At 50.0% G+C, this 24,885-nt stretch overlaps 2 protein-coding genes across 8 annotated transcripts; both read right to left on the reverse strand.

The window, feature by feature from the left end:
* kiaa0586 (KIAA0586 ortholog) lies at nucleotides 1-24,813 on the reverse strand. 7 transcript variants are annotated; one of them, XM_086150769.1, is made up of 27 exons: nucleotides 24,284-24,813; nucleotides 21,666-21,735; nucleotides 21,401-21,572; nucleotides 21,184-21,254; nucleotides 21,011-21,068; nucleotides 20,763-20,880; nucleotides 19,436-19,553; nucleotides 11,943-12,084; nucleotides 10,720-11,459; nucleotides 10,524-10,599; nucleotides 10,206-10,391; nucleotides 9,939-10,122; nucleotides 9,631-9,780; nucleotides 8,875-8,990; nucleotides 8,621-8,755; nucleotides 8,324-8,514; nucleotides 8,120-8,244; nucleotides 7,799-7,995; nucleotides 7,571-7,715; nucleotides 7,324-7,486; nucleotides 7,000-7,217; nucleotides 6,578-6,630; nucleotides 6,185-6,286; nucleotides 5,925-6,087; nucleotides 5,703-5,851; nucleotides 3,929-3,956; nucleotides 1-263 (listed from the first exon to the last, which is right to left on the reverse strand). In XM_086150769.1, exons 1-27 carry the CDS (start codon nucleotides 24,525-24,527, stop codon nucleotides 223-225), a joined length of 4,155 nt encoding a protein of 1,384 aa, XP_086006895.1. In that variant the 5' UTR covers nucleotides 24,528-24,813; the 3' UTR covers nucleotides 1-222. The 7 variants fall into 7 exon arrangements, with proteins under 7 accessions (XP_086006895.1, XP_086006886.1, XP_086006876.1 ...); XM_086150760.1 differs by lacking the exon at nucleotides 3,929-3,956 and having other exon boundaries at nucleotides 1-266; nucleotides 24,296-24,813; XM_086150750.1 differs by lacking the exon at nucleotides 3,929-3,956 and having other exon boundaries at nucleotides 1-266; nucleotides 10,524-10,596.
* On the reverse strand, nucleotides 14,403-17,874 carry irf2bpl (interferon regulatory factor 2 binding protein-like). The gene has a single exon (XM_086150710.1). The coding sequence runs from the start codon at nucleotides 17,767-17,769 to the stop codon at nucleotides 15,829-15,831; it is 1,941 nt and encodes a 646-aa protein (XP_086006836.1). The 5' UTR covers nucleotides 17,770-17,874; the 3' UTR covers nucleotides 14,403-15,828.
* Nucleotides 24,814-24,885: the final 72 nt, after the last annotated feature.

Below are 24,885 nucleotides of genomic sequence, written 5' to 3' on the forward strand. Positions count from 1 at the left end.
TGGTGTTACTGATCAGTAATCGGTGTCACTGCGGATAAAAACTCCCTTCTGAGCTTAAAACTGAAATATATTCAATCCATCTCTGCTGCTGTTGGACAGACAGCAGAGGTCATAGGTCGGGGAGCAGGAGATCCATGTTCGTCCATCTCTTAGGTCTAGAAAGAGCTGCTGGAGTTGGATGCTGGCGGACTCATTACCTCCCCCGTCAGCTCCCCCGCCACCTCAATCGACCCCTCCTCCTCCTCCAGCCTCCTGCTGCTGCTCTGCTGAACAAACACCGCATTATTTAAGGTTGGAATACAGACGTTTAATCACCGTGAAACGTGTGTGTCTGTGTGAGTGTGTGTGTGTATGTAAACAGTGAGATATGTGAATAGAAGCAGTATGAGGGGATGAACACTGAGCCCTGTGTGTATGTCTGTGAGTATGTTTGTTTCTCAAGTGTGCGTCTGCGTGTGTAACTCTGAGTGTGTTTCTCTGTTTTCTCTAAGCGCGTTCGTCCTCACGTGTTTCTCTGAGCGACTGTCTGTCTATGCGTTTCTACGTGTGTGCTTGTGTGTCTGTCAGAGCGTGACTGCTTCCCAGTGTGACGCTGCCCTCCACCTGCTGTCATACCTGAGGTGATGTGACCTCTGAAGGTATGAAGCATGTGACTGCAGCAGCCAATCAGAAGCTGTTTCCTGAACATCACAAGCAGGAAGTCAGCACTCCTCTGACATTGGGGCAAGCAAGGCGAGAAACGTGTGGAACTAAGTGACAACCACAATAAAGCTAATATAATGCAACATCGAGAGATTCAAAACAGGAGGAACAGGGCTTGACCACGGAGCCAATAGAAGAGGAGCAGCGTGAGCTTTTACCTGCAGACAGAACCTCTAGGATATGGAATTCTTCACAACGGGCTCCTCGCCATTTTTCATTTAGCGTTCATTTCCCTGGTTCTGACTTGCAAACTCAAGTGTTTAAAAAGAAATGACCTCTCCACACACTCTGGGTTTCCATGGTAACTCACTGACAACACATCCTCAGGGTTAGCTGGTCGTGACCGTTACCGAGCTCATTCTGATGAAAAAGGCCCTCGGCAACATATGCATCTACAACATCCACTCTGATTGCCTGCTTGAGCGGGATGCTAAATAAAGCCACATGTTACCAGAGTCTCCTCTGCATCTTACACATCATGTGCAAGCTTAAATCAACCCAGGTTGGAGAAATATCTGGCCTCCATCAGCGACTGCTGTCGGCTGCCCGCTGCACGATCAGCTGCTCTCTCTGAGAACCGAGCTTGGACTGTTAAAATAAAACACACCTTCACACAGGTGTGTGCGTTTACAAAAACACCCGACCTGACTTTAGCCTCGGCACTGAGAGGGGAAAGGAACTGGTGTTTGAAGCCCCAGTGCAGCTTAACTTTGACCTCTGTGGGATGTTAGGAGTCCCAAGTGTCCAGGAGACAGGCTAGGCCAGTGTCTGACTCTGCTCATGTGATAGCATGGATATTGTGATGAAATGTGTTGATTTTTAATGTTTGTGTTTGAATGTGTGAATGACCAGACTCATCTCGGTTTCCCTCCTGAGGCAATTTGCAGAGGAAACTGCTAGCAAAGCTAGCACGGCTAGTACAGCTAGTGCGCTGCCAAGTCACATGACAGACAGGATATAAAGTGGATTTATGATGTGAAACTCAGACAGACTTTCTGCGAGGGCAGCGGGTTCCCATGGCGACAGCAGAGGTTCTGAGGGGAGTGTGCGTGTGTCTGTGTTTTTGTAAGTGAGTTAGTATGCCTCTGTGTGAGTGTGCGTGTATGTGTGTAGGTATGTGTGCCTCTGTATGTGTGTGTGTGGTTGTGTCAGAGAGATAGGGAGAGAGAGAGAGAGAGCTAAGGTAAACAGACACACATCACTGAGTTTCTGTCTGACTGCTTCTGTTGGTTCAGTCAGTTTACAGCCTGCGATCCTGCTGATGCCTTCACCACCCGTTGGATTTCAGAGAACTTCAGCCTCGGCATCCCGACAGTTCAGAACCTGGACAGGCCGGTCTGACAGCGCGGGTCAAAGATCTCAGGTGAATGACTTAACCCTCATATTATGTTAAGGGTCAATTTGACCCATTGGGTCAATGGGTGAAATGGGTCAAATTGACCCTCAACATAATATGAGGGTTAACATTCAGGTTGCGGTTGTGTGTGATGAGAAGAACCTTAAGAACAATAAATCTGACCAATGAACAGGTTTGATTAAAATGACCTGGCCAGCCCCTTCTCCCCTCCGTGACATCATGCTGATGTCTGAATTCACAGCCCTACCAGCTCACAGAGCAGCATCTGTCTGAGATGCTAACAGCATCCAGTTCAAACTGTTCAGTCGCTCTCGCTCTCTTGTGCGTGCTTCCACTCATGCGCGCGCGCGCACACACACACAGACACGAATGGAGGCTTTCAGCCAGTGTAAACATCACCATGTATGGAGAAGTGATGAGAGGAGTCATTGAGTGGAAGGATGGAGGGAGAGGGTGACGAAGAGAGAGACAGACAGACACAATGCTGTGTAATCAATATTACTGAACCAGAAACATGTAAAGGTAGAACGTACATGATTATGAAGATTATGTAACTTGGAGTTTGAGTACATTGCTGAAAATTTTGTTGGTGCTAATTATCTGTTACCATGATACTAAATAAAATATTTATGGATGGATAGAAAGAGGACGTGAAGTTAGTTGGTGTGAGAAAAGAAGATCCAGACAATGGGGTTATATGGAGGAAATTGATACGCTGTGGCAACCCCTGAAGGGAACAGCCAAAAGAAGACCATAAATATGTTTAAAATATATAAATATATTACTATTAACTTGATAACACCAACTGACAAACCTTTCACTTCTTCTGCTTTTCCAATATACTTGATTTCTGTTGTGATAAAAAGAGGCTCTTTAACTCGAACGGAGCCATGTTGTCCCCTGCTGGCTGAATGGTGGAGGTGCAGCTCAGTCTGCTAAGGACTGCTCAACCAGAATCAGAGTACCTTATTGCTTTCAAGAGCAAATTGACACATGTGGAGTGTGTGTTTGTGTGTATGTGGTTGTGTGTATGAGTGTGCACGCATTTGTCTCTATGTGTGTCTATGTGTGGTGAATCAGTCTAGAGGTCATTCAGGTCAGAACTGTGGCCCCTACCCAAATGTTGGCCATATTTCTAATTTAGAGAGTTCAGTCACTGACTGACACCTTGTCCTCCAGCAGGTCAATTGCACACAACCCACGCTTTTATTGTGAAAACACCCCAGATGCTACACGGTGCCCAGGCATGACCTCCTGTATTTGACCCGCTCTGTCTGACAGAGATATTGCTGACACCTGCTGTGACAAGAATGTCCGCCAGAACCTGAGCTCAAGCCGTGTTGTTAGGAGGGTCTTGACCTGCTCCATCACTGTGGGGTACGGCAGCACTGCCTCTTTACACGGCAAAAGGCCTGCGGCGAGTGGTGAAGACCTAAGAGAGCATCACCAGAACCCTGCTGTCAATCTGCAGAGCGTCTACCAATGCAGAGTCCACAGGAGAGCTGCCTCCATTGCCAAGGACTGCACCCACCTGCAGTACGGACTATTCACACTCCTGCCCTGAGGCTGGAGGTACAGGATTGTGAAATGTAAGACGTCATGACTGAAGAACTCATTCTACCCAATAATCGTGTTCTACTTCAGGACAATCACACGACTGATTGCTCACTTCTCTTTCACTTTTCATTCGACACATCCAGCACTGTACTTAACTGTTTACATCCAACCTGCTCTTTGCAAATTTACACATTCAAAGCTACACTCCACTGCTTAAATGTTAATTGTTACTTGTTCAATGAAATGAAATCAGAATCAAGCTTTTAATTTGAAATGTGAAACAAATACGACAGAAGCAAGAGTTTGTCCTACCTGTCACCGGTGTGTCTGTCTGTTTAATCTTGAGGACATGCACGCGCATGTGGGCACAAGCACGGGCACGCACGCACGCACACACACACGCGCGCAGACACACACATGCATGCATAAATATTTAAAGATACAGTGGGGCAAAAAGTATTTAGTCAGCCACCAATTGTGAAAATTCTTCCACTTAAAAAGATGAAAAATGCCTGTAATTTTCATAATAGGTACACTTCAACTATGAGAGACAGAATGGGCGGAAAGAATCCAGGTCATCACATTGTAGGATTTTTAGTTGGTAAATTCCTCGGTAAAATAAGTATTTGGTCACCTACAAACAAGCAAGATTTCTGGTTCTCACAGACCTGTAACTTCTTCTTTAAGAGGTTTCTCTGCCCACCACGCGTTACCTGTATTAATAGAACCTGTTTGAGCTAGTTATCAGTATAAAAGACACCCGTCCACAACCTGAAACAGTCACACTCCAAACTCCACTATGGCCAAGACCAAAGTGCTGTCAAAAGACACCAGAAACAAAATTGTAGACCAGCAGCAGGCTGGGAAGACTGAATCTGCAACAGGTAAGCAGCTTGGTGTGAAGAAATCAGCTGCGGGAGCAAATATTAGAAAATGGACTGGATGGAATGGATTACAGAAAGACATACAAGACCACTGATAATCTCCTCTGATCTGGGGCTCGATGCGAGCTCTCACCCCGTGGGGTCAAAATGATCACAAGAACGGTGAGCAAAAAATCCCAGAACCACAAGGAGGGCCTAGTGAATGACCTGCAGAGAGAAGGGACCAGAGTAACAAAAGCTACATCAATAACACACTACCCCGCCAGGGACTCAAATCCTGCAGTGCCAGACGTGTCCCGTTGCTTAAGACGTACATGTTCAGGCTCGTCCGAAGTTTGCTAGAGCATTTGGGTGATCCAGAAGAGCTAAGATTAGGTGAATGTCCTATGGTCAGATGAAACCAAAATAAAAACTCAACTTGTCATGTTTGGAGGAGAATGAATGCTGAGTTGTATCTAAATAACACCGTACCTACTGTGAAGCATGGGGGTCGAAACATCCTGCTTTGGGGCTGTTTTTCTGCAAAGGGACCAGGACGACTGATCCGTGTAAAGGAAAAAATGAACGGGGCCATGTATCGTGAGATTTTGAGTGAAAACCTTCCATCAGCAAGGGGATTGGGGATGAAACGTGACCGGGTCTTTCAGCATGACAATAATCCCCAACACACCGCCCGGGCAACGAAGGAGTGGCCTTATGAGAACCATTTCAAGGTCCTGGAGTGGCCTTGCCAGTTTCCAGATCTCAACCCCAGAGAAAATCTTTGGAGGGAGTTGAAAATCCATGTTGCCCAGTGACAGCCCCAAAACATCACTGCTCTAGGGTATATCTACATGGAGGAATGGGCCAAAATACCAGCAAAAGTGTGTGAGAACCTTGTTAAGACTTACAGAAAACGAATGACCTCTGTCATTGCCAGCAAAGGGTATATATCAAAGTATTGAGATGAACTTTTGTTAATGACCAAATACTTATTTTCCACCATAATTTGCAAATAAATTCTTTAAAAATCAGACAATGTCATTTTCTGGATTTTTTCCTCATTCTGTCTGTCATTGAAGTGTACCTATGATAAAAATTACAGGCCTCGTTCATCTTTGTAAGTAGAAGAAATTGCAAAATTGCTTGCTGACTAAATACTTATTTGCCCCACTGTATGTTTGTTGAAATTTTTCTTTACTCTGTATGTGTGTGTTCCTCACCTCTTCCCCATTGTGTGTGTCCTCTAGGTGTGAAGGAGGCAGGGACAGTGACAGGTTGCTGTGGAGGTCAGAGGTCAGTGTCCCGCCTGCCTCCTCCATCAGGTTGCCTGTGGCAACCAGGACCTGACTGATGGCATCCACACAGTCTGCTGACGCAGTGATGAAGTAATTAGTGCTGGGTCATTCCCGCAGCGTAACCTACACTTCCTGATATGGACACACCTGCAGCCTGACTGATCTGTCCAGGTGACCTCTCACCCCTCGGAGCCCCCGCTGAGTTTAAAGCGCCCCTGGGTTTTGTAGTCATGTGAGGTTTTGTAGTCCAAACATCTCTCATCTCCCCAACACTCAGGTCCTCATCCTCGTCGTGCTTTCCCCAGGCGCCCTGAGGACCAAGCGCATTGCAGAAGTCAGGTGTGTGTGTATGCATAGAAGTATGTGTGCGCCTATGCTGGTGTGTGTGTGTGTGTGTGTGTGTGTACCTCAGGCTGGGGTCTCTCTCCTTGCTCTTTGACTCCTCCCTCCATCTTGTTCAGCAGCAGTTTATGACGGTCGACCTCCAGGTCACTGGAGACATCCAAGTCCTGAACAGGGAGTAACACAGCACATGGGTAGTCTGCATCACCATGGAAACAACACGTCTAAAACCACAGACTGCACAGTTAGGGGCGATGGACAAACGAATGAATAAATGAGTTCAATGTTGAAATTCAGAGCTGAAATTCAAACAACAGAAAATAGAACGACAAGGCAACGTCTAGAAAACATCAGCTTTGATAACAATTTAAAACAGAATGTAATATCACTGCCGGCCGCCATAAGCAATCATATAACAAACAAACATCAACGTCTACAGAACATTGCTGAAGACTCACCATGTCATGCAGCTCCTGCAGTGAGGTGGATAGACTGCAGGGGACGCCATCCTCTGCAAGACACACAGCAGACAGGCATTGTCAACCACCACCTGCATGAGTACTGGCTACAACTGAATATTTTTACGGCAAAGGCCATTAAATCAGCTGGCAGGTGACATCACATGGGGAGAAAGCACTTAGTTTAGAGTTAGTAGCTACTTGTCTGGAGTATTCTGTGTCAGAATGCAGTCTACATGCAGTCTGGGCTGATCATCAGTAATCGTTAGAAGATGGCAGTAGTCAGCAATGCTAGGCCACTGGCCGATTAGTAGTAGAGAGTAGTAGACAGTTGCAGTCAGTAGTACCGGGCTGCCGGCTGATCAGTGGTAGATGGTAGTAGACAGTAGAGGTCAGTAGTAGACAGTGGATAGCAATAGTACCAGGCTGTTGGCTGATCAGTAACTCTCCCTCCGAGATTGGTCTGACCGTCGTGGTCAAACTACTGGAACTGATGTTGCTGCAGTTGCTGGAGTTGCTGGAGTCACTGCTGTTCTCTGAAGAGCTGCAGGGCGATGCAGGTTTGGACTCCAGAGGGGGAGATGAGGGGACGGGAGGAGGGGAGGAGGCCGGAGGCTCCACCTCTGCCACTGACATGATGCTACAGAGAACAGGATGTAGTGAAAGTGGTATTGTAACACATAGAAGAACTGTGAAACTGCCGACCGATACTGTTTGTGTATTAGTCTGTGATTGCGTTTGCTCACAGTGCTTCTGAGCGTGTATCCAGAGGCTCCTCCTCCGGTCTCTCCTCGGCTAATGGCAGCTCAGCGTCTCCCCAGGACAAAGGTGGAGGAGCTTGATTGACAGCAGGGGGGCTTTCTGCAGCAGGGGCGGGCTCTGGACTAGGTGTGGGTGTAGCTAAAGGCTCTGAGGTCACACACACAGGCGACAGTGACATCACACACATCTACTGCCACTACAGTGGTACTGCTTGCGCTAATTGTCTCAAACCTGGGGCTGTGATTGGCTCGGGGTCCTGGTTTACCGGGCTGGTTGGTTTAGATGGTGGGGGTGTGGGTATGAGCCCAGTCTGTCTGTGGGGTGGAGCTGGACTGGCCGAAGGGGTGGGGACAGGGGTGGGCACCAGGGGAGGGTCCTGGGACAGGATCAGCAGGTGAGAATGGAGCTGAGCGGTGATGTTTGGTGGTGGTGGTCGGGGGTGGGGGGGCACTTTCTTACCTCTTTTGCTGAACGTTCCACCATTTCTAGTCCTTGGGGTTCTAGTTCCAGTCCAGGATCCAGAGTATCTCTCTCACCCAGAACATGAGAAATTGTCTCTGCCAGAACCTCCTGAACTAATTGCCTGATTAACGCTGAGTCAACTGGCATGTTAGCATCCACGAAGAGCTGCAGGCCCCCTCCGCCCCCTGCCTCAACTGGACCACACACACACACAAACACACACACACACACAAATTTCTTTCGGGAAAGTTTGTCCTGACACTCACTGTGAAACGTCATGAAGACCGAGACGGGACATGATTGATCGAGGGGTCTCACCGATGTCTGAGGTCACACTTTGCTCCTCCAGCTCTGATTGGTCCATGGAGTGGTTCTGGACGGGGTCAGGAGGGGGAGGGCAGTACATGTCTGAGATCATCCTGGTCATCAGCTGCTGCTCCACCCTGAATATAAGAGAATCAAGTAAGTCACTACTGAGGTCTGGTTCTCATTGGTTCACAACTGGTCTGGACCCGATCTCACCATTCCACCAGCCGGTTCTCTAAACTGTCCCCCCTCTGATGCACGTCCGGGTTCTGGGGAGGGAGGGCCTGGCCAGTCTGAGGCGGAAAGGCTGGACCCTGATAGAGGACGGGGGGAGGAGAAGGACTCCCGTCGACCTCCATCGCCGCCGCCGCCGCCTCCTCCTCCTCCACCAACACGCTCGCCTCCTCCTGGGGTGGGGGAGAGGGTCATCAAACATCAACGTCTAAAACCAAGAAACTGTTTACGTAAAGTTTGTGTGGATGTCTCAAGCAGGGAGAGCAGGATGTAGGTCACCTGTATAACGTCAGCAACAGACAGGAAGTCAGTTCCTGGAAAGACAACCTCTTCATCCTCCTCTTCCTCACTCCTCCTCTCCTCCTTGTCAACAGTGATACACGGAGGGGGCAGAGCACCACCTGCATCCAGCTCCTATCGGCACAAGAACAGGAAGCACCTTGACCTTTGACCTCCATAGTTGTGTGAACATTGTCATTAAAAATGCTTAATCGCAGGCTCTTTAAGCTTGCAAAAGGTGCAGCAGCTTCTACCCCGGAAGAAGGGCCAGGCTCCTGGTCCTCCTGAGCTGAGACGCAGATGGGAGAGGCCACGGGAAGGGTGGTCACTTCCTGCTGACGCCCAGGGGATGGATCCAGCCTGGGCCGACCTGGAGGAGGATTTAAATGACCTTACTGATTTTTAAAAGACATCTGAAGGATCCAGGGAAGGCAAACTGATCTCCCAGAATGTGGCCTTAAAAAAATAGCAGAGAGCTGATTCAACGGGAAATGGAGTCCAAACCACTAAGTAGTTTAAGAGACTCTGTCACCTGAAGAGAAAACCTGGCGGTCTCAATCATATCGTGATCATTCTGATACAGCAGCATTTGGATCAGGAGGTGGTCTTTCCAAAAGCTCATAAACAAAACGCTTTTGGAGTGTTATTACTACATCCATCATACAGTAAAAACATCCTGTGAGGTAGAAGTAAACAAGTTACACTGTTTTAAATGATACTTTGCATCTATTCAACTCTTGCTAACAGAATGTTGAGACATCTTGAGGCCTTCCTGCCATTCTTTCTGTTTATTCTTCCAGTGCTAACCAAAATCGGGTGCTGTTCCACCTGTACGTGGACTGACTTTTTTCTGAGGGTTTATTTTTCTTCAACTTCCTATAAATATATGCTCTGAGTTCCTGCTTCCCTCCGCCTGGATTTTATCCTGCTGCATAACGTGGTTATAAAGACAGAATAAAATGAAAGTTTTTGCCTATTTGTTTTTCTGAAGTGGTCGTGACAGTACTGACCCAGCGGGATCGCCATGGGAACAGAGTGACACATCCCTTGGGTCGGCGGAAGGGGGCTCATATTGCAGGGAGGAGGAGGAGGCCGTCCATGTGAAGAGGACAGAGGGGATGCCAAACTAGTCTGAGTCTTGCAGGACTTCACCTTCACACCTGAGATGACAAGTGGCATAACCATTAGTAATATGTAAAAACTTATTAATAACCTGTAACCATGAGAACACTGAAGCAGTTGTTGTTAGCATGAACGTCCTGCTGTTGGCTAACAAACCAAACCACTGTGATATGAAGGCAAACACTTGACCCCTGACCTCTGACACTCTCCACCACCCGGGGGCGGGGCCTCCTTCCTGGCGGCGACATCTGTGAGCTCAGGCGCAGGTACGGACTCTTCTTCAGGGTCCGCCTCAGGCCGTCATGCGGCGCCCGACCGTACAGTTGAGTCAGGTACAGCTCAGCATCAGCCTGCTCGCCACCTTGGTCGGGCTCCGCCTCCTATGATGGGTCACAGAAGTGAGTCCTTTCTCACTTCAGCACTCGCTCGCACTGAAAAGATTTCTCACGGAACACTATCTGACCACGTTGTTTTCGGCCACCCGTCCTCGGCTTTGTCCTCCTCCAGTCATCTTACTTCCTTTTCCTCGGGGCGTGCCGACTGGCACCCTCTTTCCTGCGTGGGTAGAGCTTCTGCTCCTGACACCTTTTTGCACAGCCGCTGCAGTGCTTGAGAAATGTTCAGCCGCTTCTTCCGTGGACATCTCAGCCTGAGCACCACAAAAGAAGAGTTGAATGCGTGCCTTTTCTGCAGAGACTTAAAATCAGCCATCACTTTTTGAACCAATCAGATGGAACAATATCTAATAAAATGATAAGAGGGACTCCAGATGTTGCCGCACCTGGATGTCTCTGGTCAGGGTGCTGATCCAGGCGTCCACCGTCCTCCTGACCCGGGCCTGCTGGGTCCCGTCTCTGCTGGGAGGAGACACTCCAACTCATGTCAGGAATCCTGTCCAAGGCTGGTCACATGGTGTTGACACTGGCCAACAGCAGCCCCCTGAGCACCGCTCAAAGTGTGTGTGTTGTGTGTTTTACCTGTTAGCAGCCAAGGCCTCCAGCTGCCAGTGGAGAAGGTCTCCACTCTTGGCTCTCAGCAGAGATTCCATGTTCTCCTCCAGGACCCTCTTCTGTTGGCGAACCTGGTGAAGAACCTGAGCGGCTTCCTCCAAGGCCGACTGAACTGCAGGTATGGGTCTGGGTCTGGACTGCTGGAGTTGAGTTGGAAGGGGTCGGGGGAACTGGGCGGGGGCCTTCCTGTCCCAGAACTGAATCGGTTCCTGATGTGCCGGGTCGTGTTGGGACTCAGGGTTCAGGTCTCGGTGGGCTGGGTTTTGTTCGGTCTGGGGGTTCTGGTTCTGTCGAGGCTGGTCTGGTTGGGACATGGACTGTTTTTTGGGGGGCTCAGACTCATTTACGTAGGTTTGGCACTGTATTTTCTTGGGCTGGTTTTGGTTCTTACTGGACTGGATCTGGTCTTGTATGAACTGGATCTGATTTTGCTGGGTCTTGATTTGATCTTGTAAGGACTGGATCCGGTCTCTCTGCAGATGGGTCTGGTCCAGATGGGTCTGGGACCGGATTTGACTTTTATTTGACTGTATCAAGCCTTGTCTGGCCTGGACTTGATTTAGCCTGGACTGGATCTGATGTTTTCGTGTATGGACCTGGTATTGTCTGGAGCGGGATTGTGGGCCTGCAGATGGTTTCCTGGGGGGCCCTGGTTCTGTGGGCAGGGGTTCTTCAGGGATCGTGGAGGCCTGTACGTTGTCTGGCTGCTGTAAGATCACAAGAAGTTATTGGAACTTCCAGAGATCAAATCAGAATGAAATTCAAACAAATTGGTCCTGTCCAACGGCAACTTCTGCAGGTCACCCAGGGAGGAGTATCCCTGAGCCTGACCTTTTTGATAAATTCTGACATAAATAAGTGACCCCCTCGCCCCCCTCAGGGGGCCTCCCAGCCACGTCTCCCATGAGCCTGAGCCTGACATCTACCGAGGTCATCTCAGTCTGACCTCCCTTCAATTTGTCGTGGAATTACTTGTTTCCTTCTTGTAATATTGCGGAGAAATTTGTAGTATCAGTGTTAAGGTCACAAGATGTTTCACTTTTCTCCCAGAGCCTTCTTATCCCAGGCAAACACCGGGTAAATGAGTGCACTGAATGCAACAAACTCAGAACCACTGACCTCTGACTTGCAGATGCCATGGAACTTGAAACCTAATATCAAATTCTGAGAAGGATCTGACAGGAACTGACCTTCAGCAGCATCTTCATGTCAGCCTTCAGCCGCTCACCGTCCCTCACTAGATTATTGGCCCTCGTCCTCGCTGCCTGTCTCTCATTGGCTGAGCCCAGAGGGTTGACTGCGGCCGTGGCGACGCTGTGATGGCCGTTGTCCCTGGAAGAAGGAAGCAAGCCTGTCTATTACAACACTGTCAAGAACTCAACGCATTCCAAGGCTGGATATCCAGTCCAGGTTAAGGTGGACACAGTTTTGGTTTGACTGAAGGGTGTGTCTGGTAAAACAGCACTGGGTAAACCCCCCCCCCCTCACTCGGTCTCTGCTGCAGCAGGTCTGAGCTGCTGTTGCTAAGCAACCAGAGTGGTTCCCTTGGAGACAGGGCGCAGGATGCTGATGGAAGGGAAAATATTCCATTCATGAAGCGTCTCTCTGAAGATTATTCATGAGCTGAGTAGTATCTGGAGATGAATACTGATGCAGTGTGTGTGAATGCGTGTTTACGCCAAGACTGTCTTTCCTGGTGTCCTTGTCTTTTCTATTGTTCAGTCTGATGTTTACTGGAGGTAACGAGATGGATTCCATTTGGGTCTGAGATCATCGGCCTGACTGATCAATGCTCATCAATTCATGAAGTCTGTCAATCAATAAATGATCAGCTGGGTTTAGAACACAACTGACTGGCATTTGACTGACTCCACAATAAAACCGAGCCAAAAGAGGGCTGTCATTTTTTTATGTCTATCACAATGATGACGTGCGCGCGCACACACACACACACACACACACACACACACACACACACACAAATGCGTGCACGACTATTTATCCATTGTCATAGGATATTATTGTACATGTACACACTACCACATACAGTAAGAAAACCTAACCGACACAGTGACACACAATCTTTGTAACACATGTACACAGTGACTGTAATGGGGGTCTGTCTAACAGGAAGCTCTGTGTGTGTGTGTGTGTGTGTGTGTGTGTGTGTGTGTGTGTGTGTGTGTGAAAACCTTTACTGCAGTAGCCAATCTCTGGCTGCTGATTGCCTCTATCCTCATTAGCCTGCGATCCCTCCTTAAGGACTTCCTGGACAGTCCGGACACCGACGAGGTACACAGTAATGCCGGGGTTACCATGGTAATCAACCTTGTCAGGTTGATCTGGACCAGTAAAGCCTCTGACAACATTTGTCATTAGTATTGATTAATTTGTCAATCACCATTGGGGACGTTGCTTGTGACAAACATGCTGGCAGAGAGGCAGAGGACGGTCCCTTATGTGACATGACCCTTGTGTGTGTGTGTGTGGGTGTGTGTGTGTGCGTGTGTGTGTGTGTGAGAGAGAGAGAGAGGAGCCCCTCAGTCTCCATGGTAACCAGCTTCTGCATGATGTCACACAGTCCTACTGACTCAGGAAACACAACCAGCCCATTCTGTCTTTTAGACCATCCGGTTCTTCTATCGCTGAGATCAACCAGACTGGAACAATGAGATCAGATTACTCACAGGATCAGCAGATCGATCAATTTATGCCAGAAAGCTTGGAAGGAGGATTTCCAAAAAATAAACTGAAAACAATACGATCAGGAGGAAATTTTCCAAACCTTCAAGAGCCGAATACACCAGAAATGAGCTCTAATCTAAAAACTCTTGTTTGATATATTTTTTAACCAAGTTTTTTTTTTTTTTTTTACTTTTTGATATTTTCAACACACTGAAACAACAAAAATATGTTAAAAGGTAGTGTTCTCCATGTGCAGCTGGAGACCCAAGCATAGAAGTATCTTTCAAAAACTTTAGAATTGGGAGGTTAAGATTAAACATGTTCAAGCAGGTTGTAACAGGTGGAGGGAAGTGTCAGGGGTAATGTGATGATAAAATTTGAGAGAATGAAAGGAAAGGTGTATAAGACAGTAGTGAGATCAGCTATGCTGTATGGTTTTGAGACATTAAGGGAAAGAAAGGAAGCAGAGCTGGAGGTAGGAGGGACGGAGATGTTGAGGTTCTCTTTTGGAAGTGAGGAGGATGTATAGGATCAGGAATGGTAGATGTTTTGGAGATAAGTCAGAGGCCAGACTGAGATGGTTCGGACATGTACAGCGGAGGGAGAGCGAATATCTGGGATGAAGGACGCTGAGGTTGGAACTGCCAGGCAGGCGGTCTAGAGGAAGACTTATGGATGGAGTGAAAGCGCATAAAGTTTGTTGGTGTGAGAGAAGACAATACAGAGAATGGGGGGGGGGGGGGTTGTTGGTTCGCTGTGGCAACCCCTGAAGGGAGTAGCAGAAAGGAAAAGAAGATGACAGAAAGAAAGAAAATAGAAAAAGACAGGACGTGACCTCAGACGGGTACGAAATGGTCGAAAACAGCAAATGTATCACGCAAAATCGGAATTAACTGAAGAGAAAGACGAGCTTGACTTAAGGCAGGAGAAGCAGTTCCTGGAGAGAAGGAAGACCGAGAAGTGAAGGAGGACTCTTTATTGAACGGATTGACGGACGGGGCTCCAAGGCACACTACAATCTGTCACCACGGAAACAGGAAATACAACCTGCTGCTGATCCATCGACACGTACAAAAGAGTAAAAAAGAAAACCACAGAGATGCTGATCAATCTAATCAGAAATCAATTCTATACTTCAAAGGACAGTAGAAAAATTAAAAAACGTTACCAATGTTTATGGGATTTTTTTTTTTACAGACGTTTGGCGACTTTGTCGCCAGAACAACAACACAAACACTTTTTCAATGTCCATATGTAGTATATTCAGGCTCCTGCGTCCAGGTGACCATAAGGGAGAAACACCTGCTGCGACTCAGCTGTTCTCATTTCAGGGTTTCGTCTTTTAAAGTGGTTTTCCCTCCTTTCACAGATACGTTTCCTCCGTTTCTACTCTATCACTACTTTATTAACATATTTAATTGACTTTTGGCTCCACGTGGTCTGTTTTTAAAGAGCTCTAATGACTTTTCATTAATTTGACAAACATGGTGTATTTTTGTGTGTCCATATGTGTGTGTGTGTGTGAGTGTGTATGTGTAGCTTTCTGTTTATGTATCTAAGTGTGTGTGTGTGTGTGTGTGAATATTTATCACAGACATCCGATGGATGTCTGACACTGGGATATCCAAACGTGGGCATGTCTCAACACATACTTGGCCTTTAATTCTTCAACCTTCGATAAGCAGCGGTGTTTTTGACACATCTGTGAAACGCTGGTGTTTTTACTTTCTCATGAGAAGCAGCAGCAGGGAACAGGTCTCTCTGCCTCTATGTGTCAGTGCAACGGACGGGATGTGCAGCACTTCATTTCCTCCTGCTACTTTTCTACAGCTGATGTGAAGGGTTCTCAAATGTTTCCACTCCCCCGGGGAACTCTCCAGGTTCTCAGTTAAAGTCATGTCCATAGTTATCACAACAGGAGGTAACATTGTTACATGTTCATCAGAAACCTAATTCTTGTTGCCATGGAGATGGAGGGCAACAGTCAAAAAATGGGATGGAAGAGTATGTGTTTCAGCTTGGGTCCAGGTTCAGTGACTCGCAGCAGAGGAAGATGAAGAGGAAGGCCAAGTATAATTTCATCGCTTGATCCTTCAAGGTTTATAATCCAGGTGGCTTTTCTTCTTCTCTTCAATATAGTCATAAACCGACAACTTCACAATATTTTACGGAATCAAATGTGAACCGAGAAGCTATCATTGTTTTGATCGGCCAATCGGGAAACCAATGAGCTGATGACCAAATTGATCAAAGTTTGAAAAATGCAGGCTATCAATTGAAATGTGTTTTCGCTCCGGGACACCGAATACGCGGTCAAAGTGGTGACGTCACACACACACACACACACACGCACACACACACACACACGCACACGCGCACACGCACGCTTCTCTAGGGGTCCCTCTCCTTTTTCACCTTCACGTCTCCCGCCAGGATGGTGTTGATCTCCCCTTGCATAAAGGCCCACGGCACGTTGGAGCCCACCAGGGGGCATTTATCCCCGCTGGGGCAGTAAACCTCTCCGGACGCCCCCTGGGCCTTGATGCTTTCGCGGGAACACGGGAAGCAGAACTTGTGTCCGGGCACGGAGGGACACTGGACGAAATGCGTGTCCTCCAGCCGCTCATGGCAGATGGTGCAACAGAGCGGGCCGCTGTTCGCCGCGGGGGAGTCGGGCACGCCCTGCCCGTGCCCGGGCTCCGGTGCCGGCGCGGGCAGCCCGAGGTCTCCGCCGCGGGACGGGAGGCGCCTCTGACCGGACACGGAGGCGGGAGACACCGGGCTGCTGCTGCTGCTGGCGCGGCGGGAGGACGTCGAGTGCACCGAGTCTCGGTCCTTGTTCGGAGAGTGCGCGTTCCCGAGCGTGTCCGCGACGGACATGAGCGCGGCCATCGGTGACGGTCCGTTCTGAGGGGGCGCGCCGGGCTCCGGCGGGGTGGCGCGCCCGGGGGGCAGGCTCGGGTGTCCCCCGGCAAGCGGCGGCGGCGGCGGCGCGCCGAAGGAGAGCTTGAGCGCCTCCGCCTGGCCGCCGATCCACTGCCGCTGCTGCTGCTCCTCCGCGGAGTCCGGCTCCGGCGACGCCTTCCTTTTCCTCGCGGCGGCGCGGGAACCGCCGGCCGAGGAGGACAGCGCCCGGCCCGGGAGCACCAGGGAGGTGGGAAGCAGCGGGAAACTGCCGTCGACGTGCGGCTGCGGCAACATCTCCCCCGCGACGCAGTCCTTGAAGACGCGCAGGGACTCCGGGAGGAGGTCGCCGAGCAGCCGCCAGTCTCCGGAACCGTGCTTCTTCTCGTACTCCAGGTACTTGAAGCCGGAGGACAAACCGCGGCCGAAGTCCTTCATGCAGTCCTGGTACATCTGCTTGGCGACGCCCGACGCGCTGGAGAAGACGTTCCCGGAGCCGCTGGGATACTCGATGAAGATCTTCAGCTCGAAGTCCAAGCCCGGTTTGGAGACGGCGTCGAAGGCGAACACTCGGCCCAGCAGCCCGTGGTCCTTTTTGAAGCGCACGTCGAACGGCGTGCAGCCCGAGAGAGCGACCAACGTATCCCGGACCACCTTGGGCCTGCCGGCCCACTCCTCCTGCCGGTTCCGGAGGCTCTCGCTCAGCTCCGCCAGAGCCTCCGCATTCCGCTGCTTCTCCTTCAGCTCCCGTTCCTGGTCGGTGCTGGACACCGAAGCGGGTCTCTTGCCGGCCGACTCCGGCAGCCCGGCCTGGCCGACCATGGCGCCCTGCTGGGCCCGACCGAGGCCGGCGGGTCCGTTGAGCAGGGTCTGAGGCAGCAGGTTCGGCGGCACGGCCATCTGTCCCGGCACCGCCACCAGCGCGGCCTGGCTCCGGCCCCTGGAGTTCGGGCTCTGCCGGTTGAGCTCGGGCGGCCCGTCGTCCGGCTTAAACCCGTTGGGTCCTCCGAGCCCGTTCGGTATCCGGCTGCTGCCGCTGCTTTGCCCGCTGTAGTCGAAGCGAACCCGGCTGTCCGGCCCGAGCGGGTACCGGTCCATCCCGAGCTGCTGGGACTTCCCCGGCGCGTCCGCGGGGTGCTGGTGGTTCAAGTGGCCCATCGGCTCTTTCCCGGCCAGCAGCACCGGCTGGCTCTTAGCCATGGCGGGCGGCGGCGCGCCGGCGGAGGTTCTCCCCTCCGGGAAGCCCGTCGCCCGCTTCAGGTGGCGCGTCGTGTCAATGACGAACTCGATCCGGTCCGCGCCCTCGTAGTTGACGCAGCCGCGACACACGGGCTCGGTGAAGTCCCAGATCATGGCCCACGGCATGCGTGGGAGGTCGCAAAGGTAGCAGGACTGCCTGCGGGACGAGGACAGCTGGGGGGAGGACATCTTCCGGTCCTCCCTGCCGCCCCGACCGGCTGGAGAAGAAAGCGGAGAGAAGGGGACGGTCGGCGCGCAGCGCGGGTATTGTTCCCGCTGCTGCTGCTGCAGAGAGGGGGGAGGGGAGGGGAGGGGAGGGGGGCTGAATGTTTTTCCCTGCATGCACCCCCCCCTCCGGAGCAGCAGAGGAATTTGGATTGAGATCCCCCCTCCCACTTTTCTCTAGGAATGCCACCTGGAGGGTGTGACGTCACCCCCAGCTTTGAATGACGATGCCACTTGTCGCCCCCCCCCCCCCCCACACACACACACACCACCACCACCACCACCACCACCACCTACACCTATACAGGGAGGGCATGTTGATCATCCGCAAGAAACAATGAAAATTAAATAATCATGAATTATTGGTTGCGGTCCGCTTTGATAAGAAGATGAAGACAACGCGTCACTCGAATAGACAGGAAATGCCCAGCGGAGCATCTCCTCAATATTTGGGAGGTGTTCCTGGTCTATTAAGAACCACTGACGGTATGCTTCACAATAAACATCAAAAGGATGTGACTCGGTTTCCATGGTGACACCAGACGTAAGCAAACACGCTGCTCGGTGTTTTACACCGAGGAAATACATGTTGCCAGGCAGGTTTCGCGGTGAGAGACGTTGCGTGTGTGTGAGTGTGTGTGCGCGCGCATGTGCGTATCAGTCTGCTTGTGTGTGTTGATCTTCTGCTCTTTGTCACCGATTCGAAGTCAAAATGCAGGGTAAGACTCACACTCACAGGTGTTCTGGGCGGTGTTGCCATGGAAACAAGCAGCAGCGGGAGCTGCAGCCTATTCCCCTCTACCTCTATGATGACAGCTTGACTGAATCCTGGTTGTCTGGGTAGACCTTCCTATGGCTGCCATCCTAATTTCAGTGGGCAGAGCAACACTTGCCCACCATGCCATGATAGAAGGACATAAATAACCTCAACATCAGGATAGCAGCGCCACCTAGCGATTAAGCGCTGTAACAGTGCAGCCGCTCAGTGCAATGGCATGACAGCCAGACAACAGTCAGTCAGGATTGTGTGAGGTGCAGCAGTGCACGCCGAGGAGCTGCATCTGCAGTCTGCAGGCATAAACTAGGAGCTCCGGGGGAACACTGAGCTAGCTCTGAAAGGAGGAGGAGCAACATCATTACCACCTTTGGAGAACATCAGGGGTTCCCCTGTGTTCCAACCACCCTAGCGTCCTGCCAACGCCACCTCTCGAAAGCCACTAAAGAAGAACCACTGCAAACAGTGATACGCTTTGGTTACCTAGCAGCATGGTCAGGAACACCAATACAGGAGGACATCCGGGCAAAACGGCTATTTCGGATGATAACGGCTCCACCAGTTCCAACAGGCCAATACAGTAATCCAAGCAACTACGGAGTGTTTCCTATAGCAGAAATCAGACCGAGCCACGGGTCTGGAACCCGCGTGTTTCGTACCGAAAAAATAACGAGACCCTTGCTCTGACTGGTTGGGTTGTTTAACGTGGGTGCCGTTCTGAGGGACCGACCAGATTCTCCTCTGACAGATGCCTCGGAGGACTACAGCCGGAGCAAGGTCTTAAGAGTGTCAGGCGTAGACTAAACCACACACACTCACACATGGATGCCGACATGCTTGAACACACACGCTCACCTGGTCTGCTCTGGCCTTTTCTCAGGACTGGGGGTTACCATGGAAACCAATTCGCTCTCCACAGTGGTGTCTCTTATTGCCGTAGAGGTCAGCAGCGGGGTTTTCTGTCCGTTAGCAGCTGCAGGGGGAGAGTGGGTCAAAACTCCTCAGATGCACAGCTAGATGGAGCCCCTATCGCCACAGTATTTTTAACTGAAGTGGGTCAAAGGTTGCTACACATCTGAATTTTAGTAAAGTGAACCCCGCTCAGGTACTGCATGTTACCATGGGAACAGCACAGTCATTTATTGCTAAACTTCTTAAAGGGAACCCCGTCTGGGAGGACTAATTGGCATAAATATGCTTTACTGTTTGTCTCATACTTGAATAGATTATTAAAAAAAGCATGAAGAATTATTATTTCTTTAAAAATCGAAATTTATGACACATTTTAACCCACAGGCACAGCCATTGTTTTACTGGCACAATACATGCAGAGTTAATGACGTACACTGGATGCATTGTCAACTTTGGCTCGGTAGTATGTACAGTAATAATGCCACATTATGCTGCATGTGAGCGTGCAATTTCCTATCCAAAGAAAACAAAAGGAGTCGTGTTAGACCACACAGTTTTCCATGGGACACGAGGAGAAAAAAGAAGTGGGAAATTGCTTGTGGATGTGAAGAACTTCCATAGGATCCGTGGCTGTGTTCACACCACTTCTCTCTGGATGCATTTAATACATTTAGCTCGGCTGCTGAAAGAGCTCACAGGTGCTGCTAGTTTTAAACAGACACTAAATCCAAATACTGTGGCAACGGTTTTCTTCGACAACCTCTGAAAGAAAGACCAGTAACCAGCACGAGCATAGAGGAAGCTGACGACGGGTCACCTGGTCAGTCAATACAGCGGTCCGTAAGTCTACAGTGAATGGCAGGTGAAAAAAATAGTGATCAAATAGAGCAATAATGTCTTGGTCGCCGGGGAACCCTTTAAAGGCCATACAAGAACTTGGACCTTGAAATCCTCACAAGAACTTCTTTAAAACCATTCAAAGACCTCATGGACTTTCTCAAGGATGCTAGGAATCCCTTCAAGACTTTCCTGATGCGACAAGGTCATACATATGTGCATATACATCCAACCATGCACACCCACACACGATTAAAAATAACTTCTGCTACAAACAGCCTAGTTACCATGACAGCCCCACTCCATTCCAGCAACTGACCAAGACATCTTGAATGCATCAGTGTGAGATGGAGGTAGCTGTTTTTTGGCACTGTCTTTGAGGTCACGTGGCTTCCAGACTACAAACTCATGTGGCCTTGTTCCAGGCGTTTACCTTCAGTATCCAGGTGAGTGACCTTCAGACAACCAGACCCACATGTCACAGAAGAGTCAGAGGTTGCTCTGGGAGTGGCACCAGTCACCATATTGACAGCTGACTCCAGCAGCTGGCTCTGGTGTGGGGAGAGGAGTGCTGATGAGTCGTAAATCAGGGTAGAAGGTATCTTAAGTGAAGAAGAGATGGTAAGGGGGCGGGGTGGAGGAGATGGGTCAGATTCATTGTTCCAGCAGGAGATGGTTTACCTGAAGCTGCAGCTGGTGGCTGAGCAGCGACTCCAGGTGTTGGTTCAGGCTTCGCCCCCTAAGAACAGGGCACGCAGTGATATCAGAGCAATGTCATCATCAATTGAATCATGGTTATTATCAGCTACTTTGAGTATTCCTACATGTGTATGTGTGTGTGTATGTTTATATACCCATCATCCTGCAGCAGCCGCTGAACACCGTCTGCCAGCTGAGACACTCGTGACTCCATATTAGACTGATTCTACACACACAAACACAGACATGTACACAAACATAAACACACACACAGACATGTGCACAAACATAAACACACACACACACACATAGGTCAGTGACATGAAACAGATGATCATTTAAAAGTGTTGTTACACATAAAGACATGTTTACTCTGATCAGCGGTGCCGCAGCAGAGACAGCAGCAATAGCAGCTGCAGTAGCAGTGTCCACCCGATGACAGGAAGTACGCTCCCCCCATGTCTGTGTACCGACAGTACTCTGGGAGCTAGCAGAGGGGCCCTGTTGTTCCAAGTGTTCTGTGATGTCTCTCCTCTGGGGGGCGCTGTGATAGCCAAGCAGGACAAACATGTATCAAAACCAGCTGAGACCCCAGAGTTCTGGAAAACCAGGAGAGCGTGAAGATGGGTTTTCTCACTGCTGTCTGAGAGCTGCCAGCACAGCGCCACGCGCTCCGGGAGTGAACCGGGATGTCAGGAGGTCGTGACCTGGGAGGGACGATGACAGCAAGGGGGCGGAGTCAGTTTTTTCATGAGACATAAATAAGTGATTGTGTGAGAATCCACTGTCTCCAGAATACAATTTGGAAAATGGTCAAGTCTGGTTGAATGTTATGTTGTCATCTTGCTGTTGTGCTGTCGGTGTCTTGTGTTGCTGTTATAACGTTCCAATTTCGTTGTCATCTTGTGTAAGATATCAATCCTCCTTTCTGCAGGTGATACTTAGACCCCTCTCATGTGGTAACACCTTCAGATTGAAGGTAACTCACCTTGCTCGAGGCCGACCCAGCCTCTCGCTACTGGACGCTGCTTGGAGGAAAGGTCAATCTAGTCTCACACACACACACACATCTCCCAGAAATGAACATTATTTGTCTTAACTTGAAGGCAAATAGGATATAAAACCTGTGTTTCTGTGTATAACATCTTTCTACTGTAAACACTGGTCAAATAACACAACTTGGTTCTGAATGGATTCCACATATTTTAAAAACAGGTAGTCAAATTGATCTAAAACAATTTCTAAAGCATTTGTTGACTGAGCCTTTATTTTGTAAGGTCTCGGTTTGCCCTGCATCCTGCTTATCGACCCAAGGGGCATTCAAGATTTATAGTGTTTATTGTCATATGTACAGTCTGGAAATTGTTTTTCCTGGACAATGAAATTCTTACTCTGCCATCCACAGTGCATCCAGATGAGTGTGATAAATACATAAATAACAATAAACATACTGTAGTAACCTGATACAATAGTGCAGAAATGTAAACAGTATTGCAAAATGTAAACAGTGTTGGTAGACGTGCAAGTAAAGGTTGAGAGTAGGAAAAAGGCTGGTGCTCGACTGGAGTGAGCAAACACATCCGCCACTCGGGGCAGCATCTTGCATCAATCCCAACTGGTGACATTATCTTACTGTCAGAAAACCTGATGCGAGTGCCCCACTACACACACACAGACACACATACATACACACACAACTGGGGAAGCAGTGATGTCATAATGATGTCACTTTCGGGGAAGCGCATAGTGATGAAGTTGAATGGAGAGGCAGTGATACCTGTGAGTGGGATCTTCACAGAAAAAAACTGTAGATCAGAAGATCCATCACACTGGTCCAATTTACATACTGGACCTGATGGGCTGGAGCGGTGGAACCAAACACAGACTGTGAAAGACGGGGGCAGAAATGGATGGAGCTCCAGCAACCTTGTTTTTAATAGAATGAGCTGTCAGGTCTGCTTTGGACCTACTGGACCTCCGGGAGCCCCACGCATCCGCTGTGTGATCTCAGAACACACACACACGGCACCAGGTTGTAAGAGCAGGAGGATGTGGGTTCTGTTCTGAACCACCTGTCTGGTGGTCCATGTTTTTTTGGTTTTCACTGCCAGGAAGAAACATCTACGCTGGAGAAAGGCCTGGTGAAGACATGGGAGGACGAAGAGCGAAGCGAGGTGACAGAGGAAGCGTCTGACAGTGAAGACACAGTCGATAGTGAAGAGGATACCCTCAGTCAGGACACGGAAGGGAGTCCCGCTCGGTGCAAGGAGGCGGGGAGTTGGCTGGACAGTGAAGAGGAGACTGACAGCGAGGAGGCAGAAGAAGAGAAAATGCCTTCCTGGTGCAAGAGAACAGTGGGATGGCTAGAGAGTGAGGACAGTGAGGAGGAAACTGACAGCGCGGAGGTCGAGGAGGTGAACGGGCCCAAGGAAAGGAGGATCTGGAGGTGGCTGAGCAAGGAGGAGAACGTAGAGCCAAAGAATCCCTGGTGGAAGGAGGTGAGGAGGCCTAGGCGCAGGGAGGTGGGGAGGTGGCTGGACAAGGAGGCGAGCGAAGAGGTAAAGAGACCCCGCCACAAGGACGCCAAGAAGCCCCGGCAGAAGCCTGCCGAGAAAAAGCTGGACAGGGACAGTGAAGGGAGCGAAGACACAACCAGGCCTGAGTGTAAGGAGATTGAGAGGTGGCTGAACAGCGAGGAGGCCAGAAAGGTGAGGAAGGCCAGGAGGAGGGTGCGGAGGCGAGAGAGAAAAGCAAAGAGGAAGAGGAGGGCAAGGAGGAGGGTGAGGCGAGAAAAGAGAGCAAGGAGAAAGGCGAAGAGAGAAGCGAAGCATCCCCCTCAGAAAGCAGGAGCTCCTGCCAGGGTCCAGATGCAGACGCCTGCTCCAGTGGGACCCTGAAGCCTCAGCGACTCCGCACAAGTGACCAGCTGCCGATTTTATCAGGTGGTTTCGAGTAAAGAATCCCTTCAGTGCTTCCCCTTACAATAATCACTCCCCTCCCAGACCACCAGATGACAACAATGAGCCAATAACATTGAGAAAGAGACACCCGGAATCTGTGTTGTTTCACATTCTCATAACAAAAAAAAGTAAAATGATAGTATAATCTACAGAAAGGTTGGATTTTGTGTCAACCACGAATGAATGTATGAGTGGTGTGTATGTATGTATGTGGACACCGGGACTTATTTTCCGGGGACACGTTTAGCGAAAACTCGGTTCTCTCACCGAGACTCCGGTAACTTCAGGCACCTACCGTGGTTCATACCGGGCTGACGCTCGACGGCTGTTCGCGGAGGAGCAGCGCTGTCCGGCTGTGGTTCCGCCCCGACACCGCGCTGCTGCAAGTCCGGTAACTTCTGCACGGTTATCCGGACTGACGGTACTCCCGGTTCGGCGTCCGGTCGTCGGTCCGAGAGACGGATCCTGCCGGCGCGGATCAAGACGTCCCCGGTGTCCAGGCTACAGCAAGACTGGTCCCGACTAGGGTGAGTTAACATGACGTTTTACTAATTCAACGTTGACTGTTAACTTCTCTTCTATTCCAGAAGTTTGAGAAGCACTCAGTTTCACTTGGAGTAGTACTCCTCGGAGGCTTTGACGTCATCCCCCGGTCCTTTCAAACTTCCCGCTCCGACACCGACGGACGAATACACGGTTAAAAGGCTGGACAAACGCGCGTACGTAACGTCTGCAAATTCAAAACATGAAGTCACTTAAGACGACACAAAATTATCCAATTGAAACTGAAACTATGCGTGAAAAAACTCGGGGAAACAAGGCAACCGTTCATGACGACAAAAGGCACTTCCGGCTTCCGGCTTCCTGCCCGGAAGCGTCAACAAGCGGAGAGGCGTC

Source organism: Fistularia commersonii, chromosome 1 (assembly GCF_037954325.1).
Source record: "Fistularia commersonii isolate RoL2024-O1a breed Wild chromosome 1, RoL_Fcom_v1.0, whole genome shotgun sequence".
Classification (NCBI taxonomy): domain Eukaryota; kingdom Metazoa; phylum Chordata; class Actinopteri; order Syngnathiformes; family Fistulariidae; genus Fistularia; species Fistularia commersonii.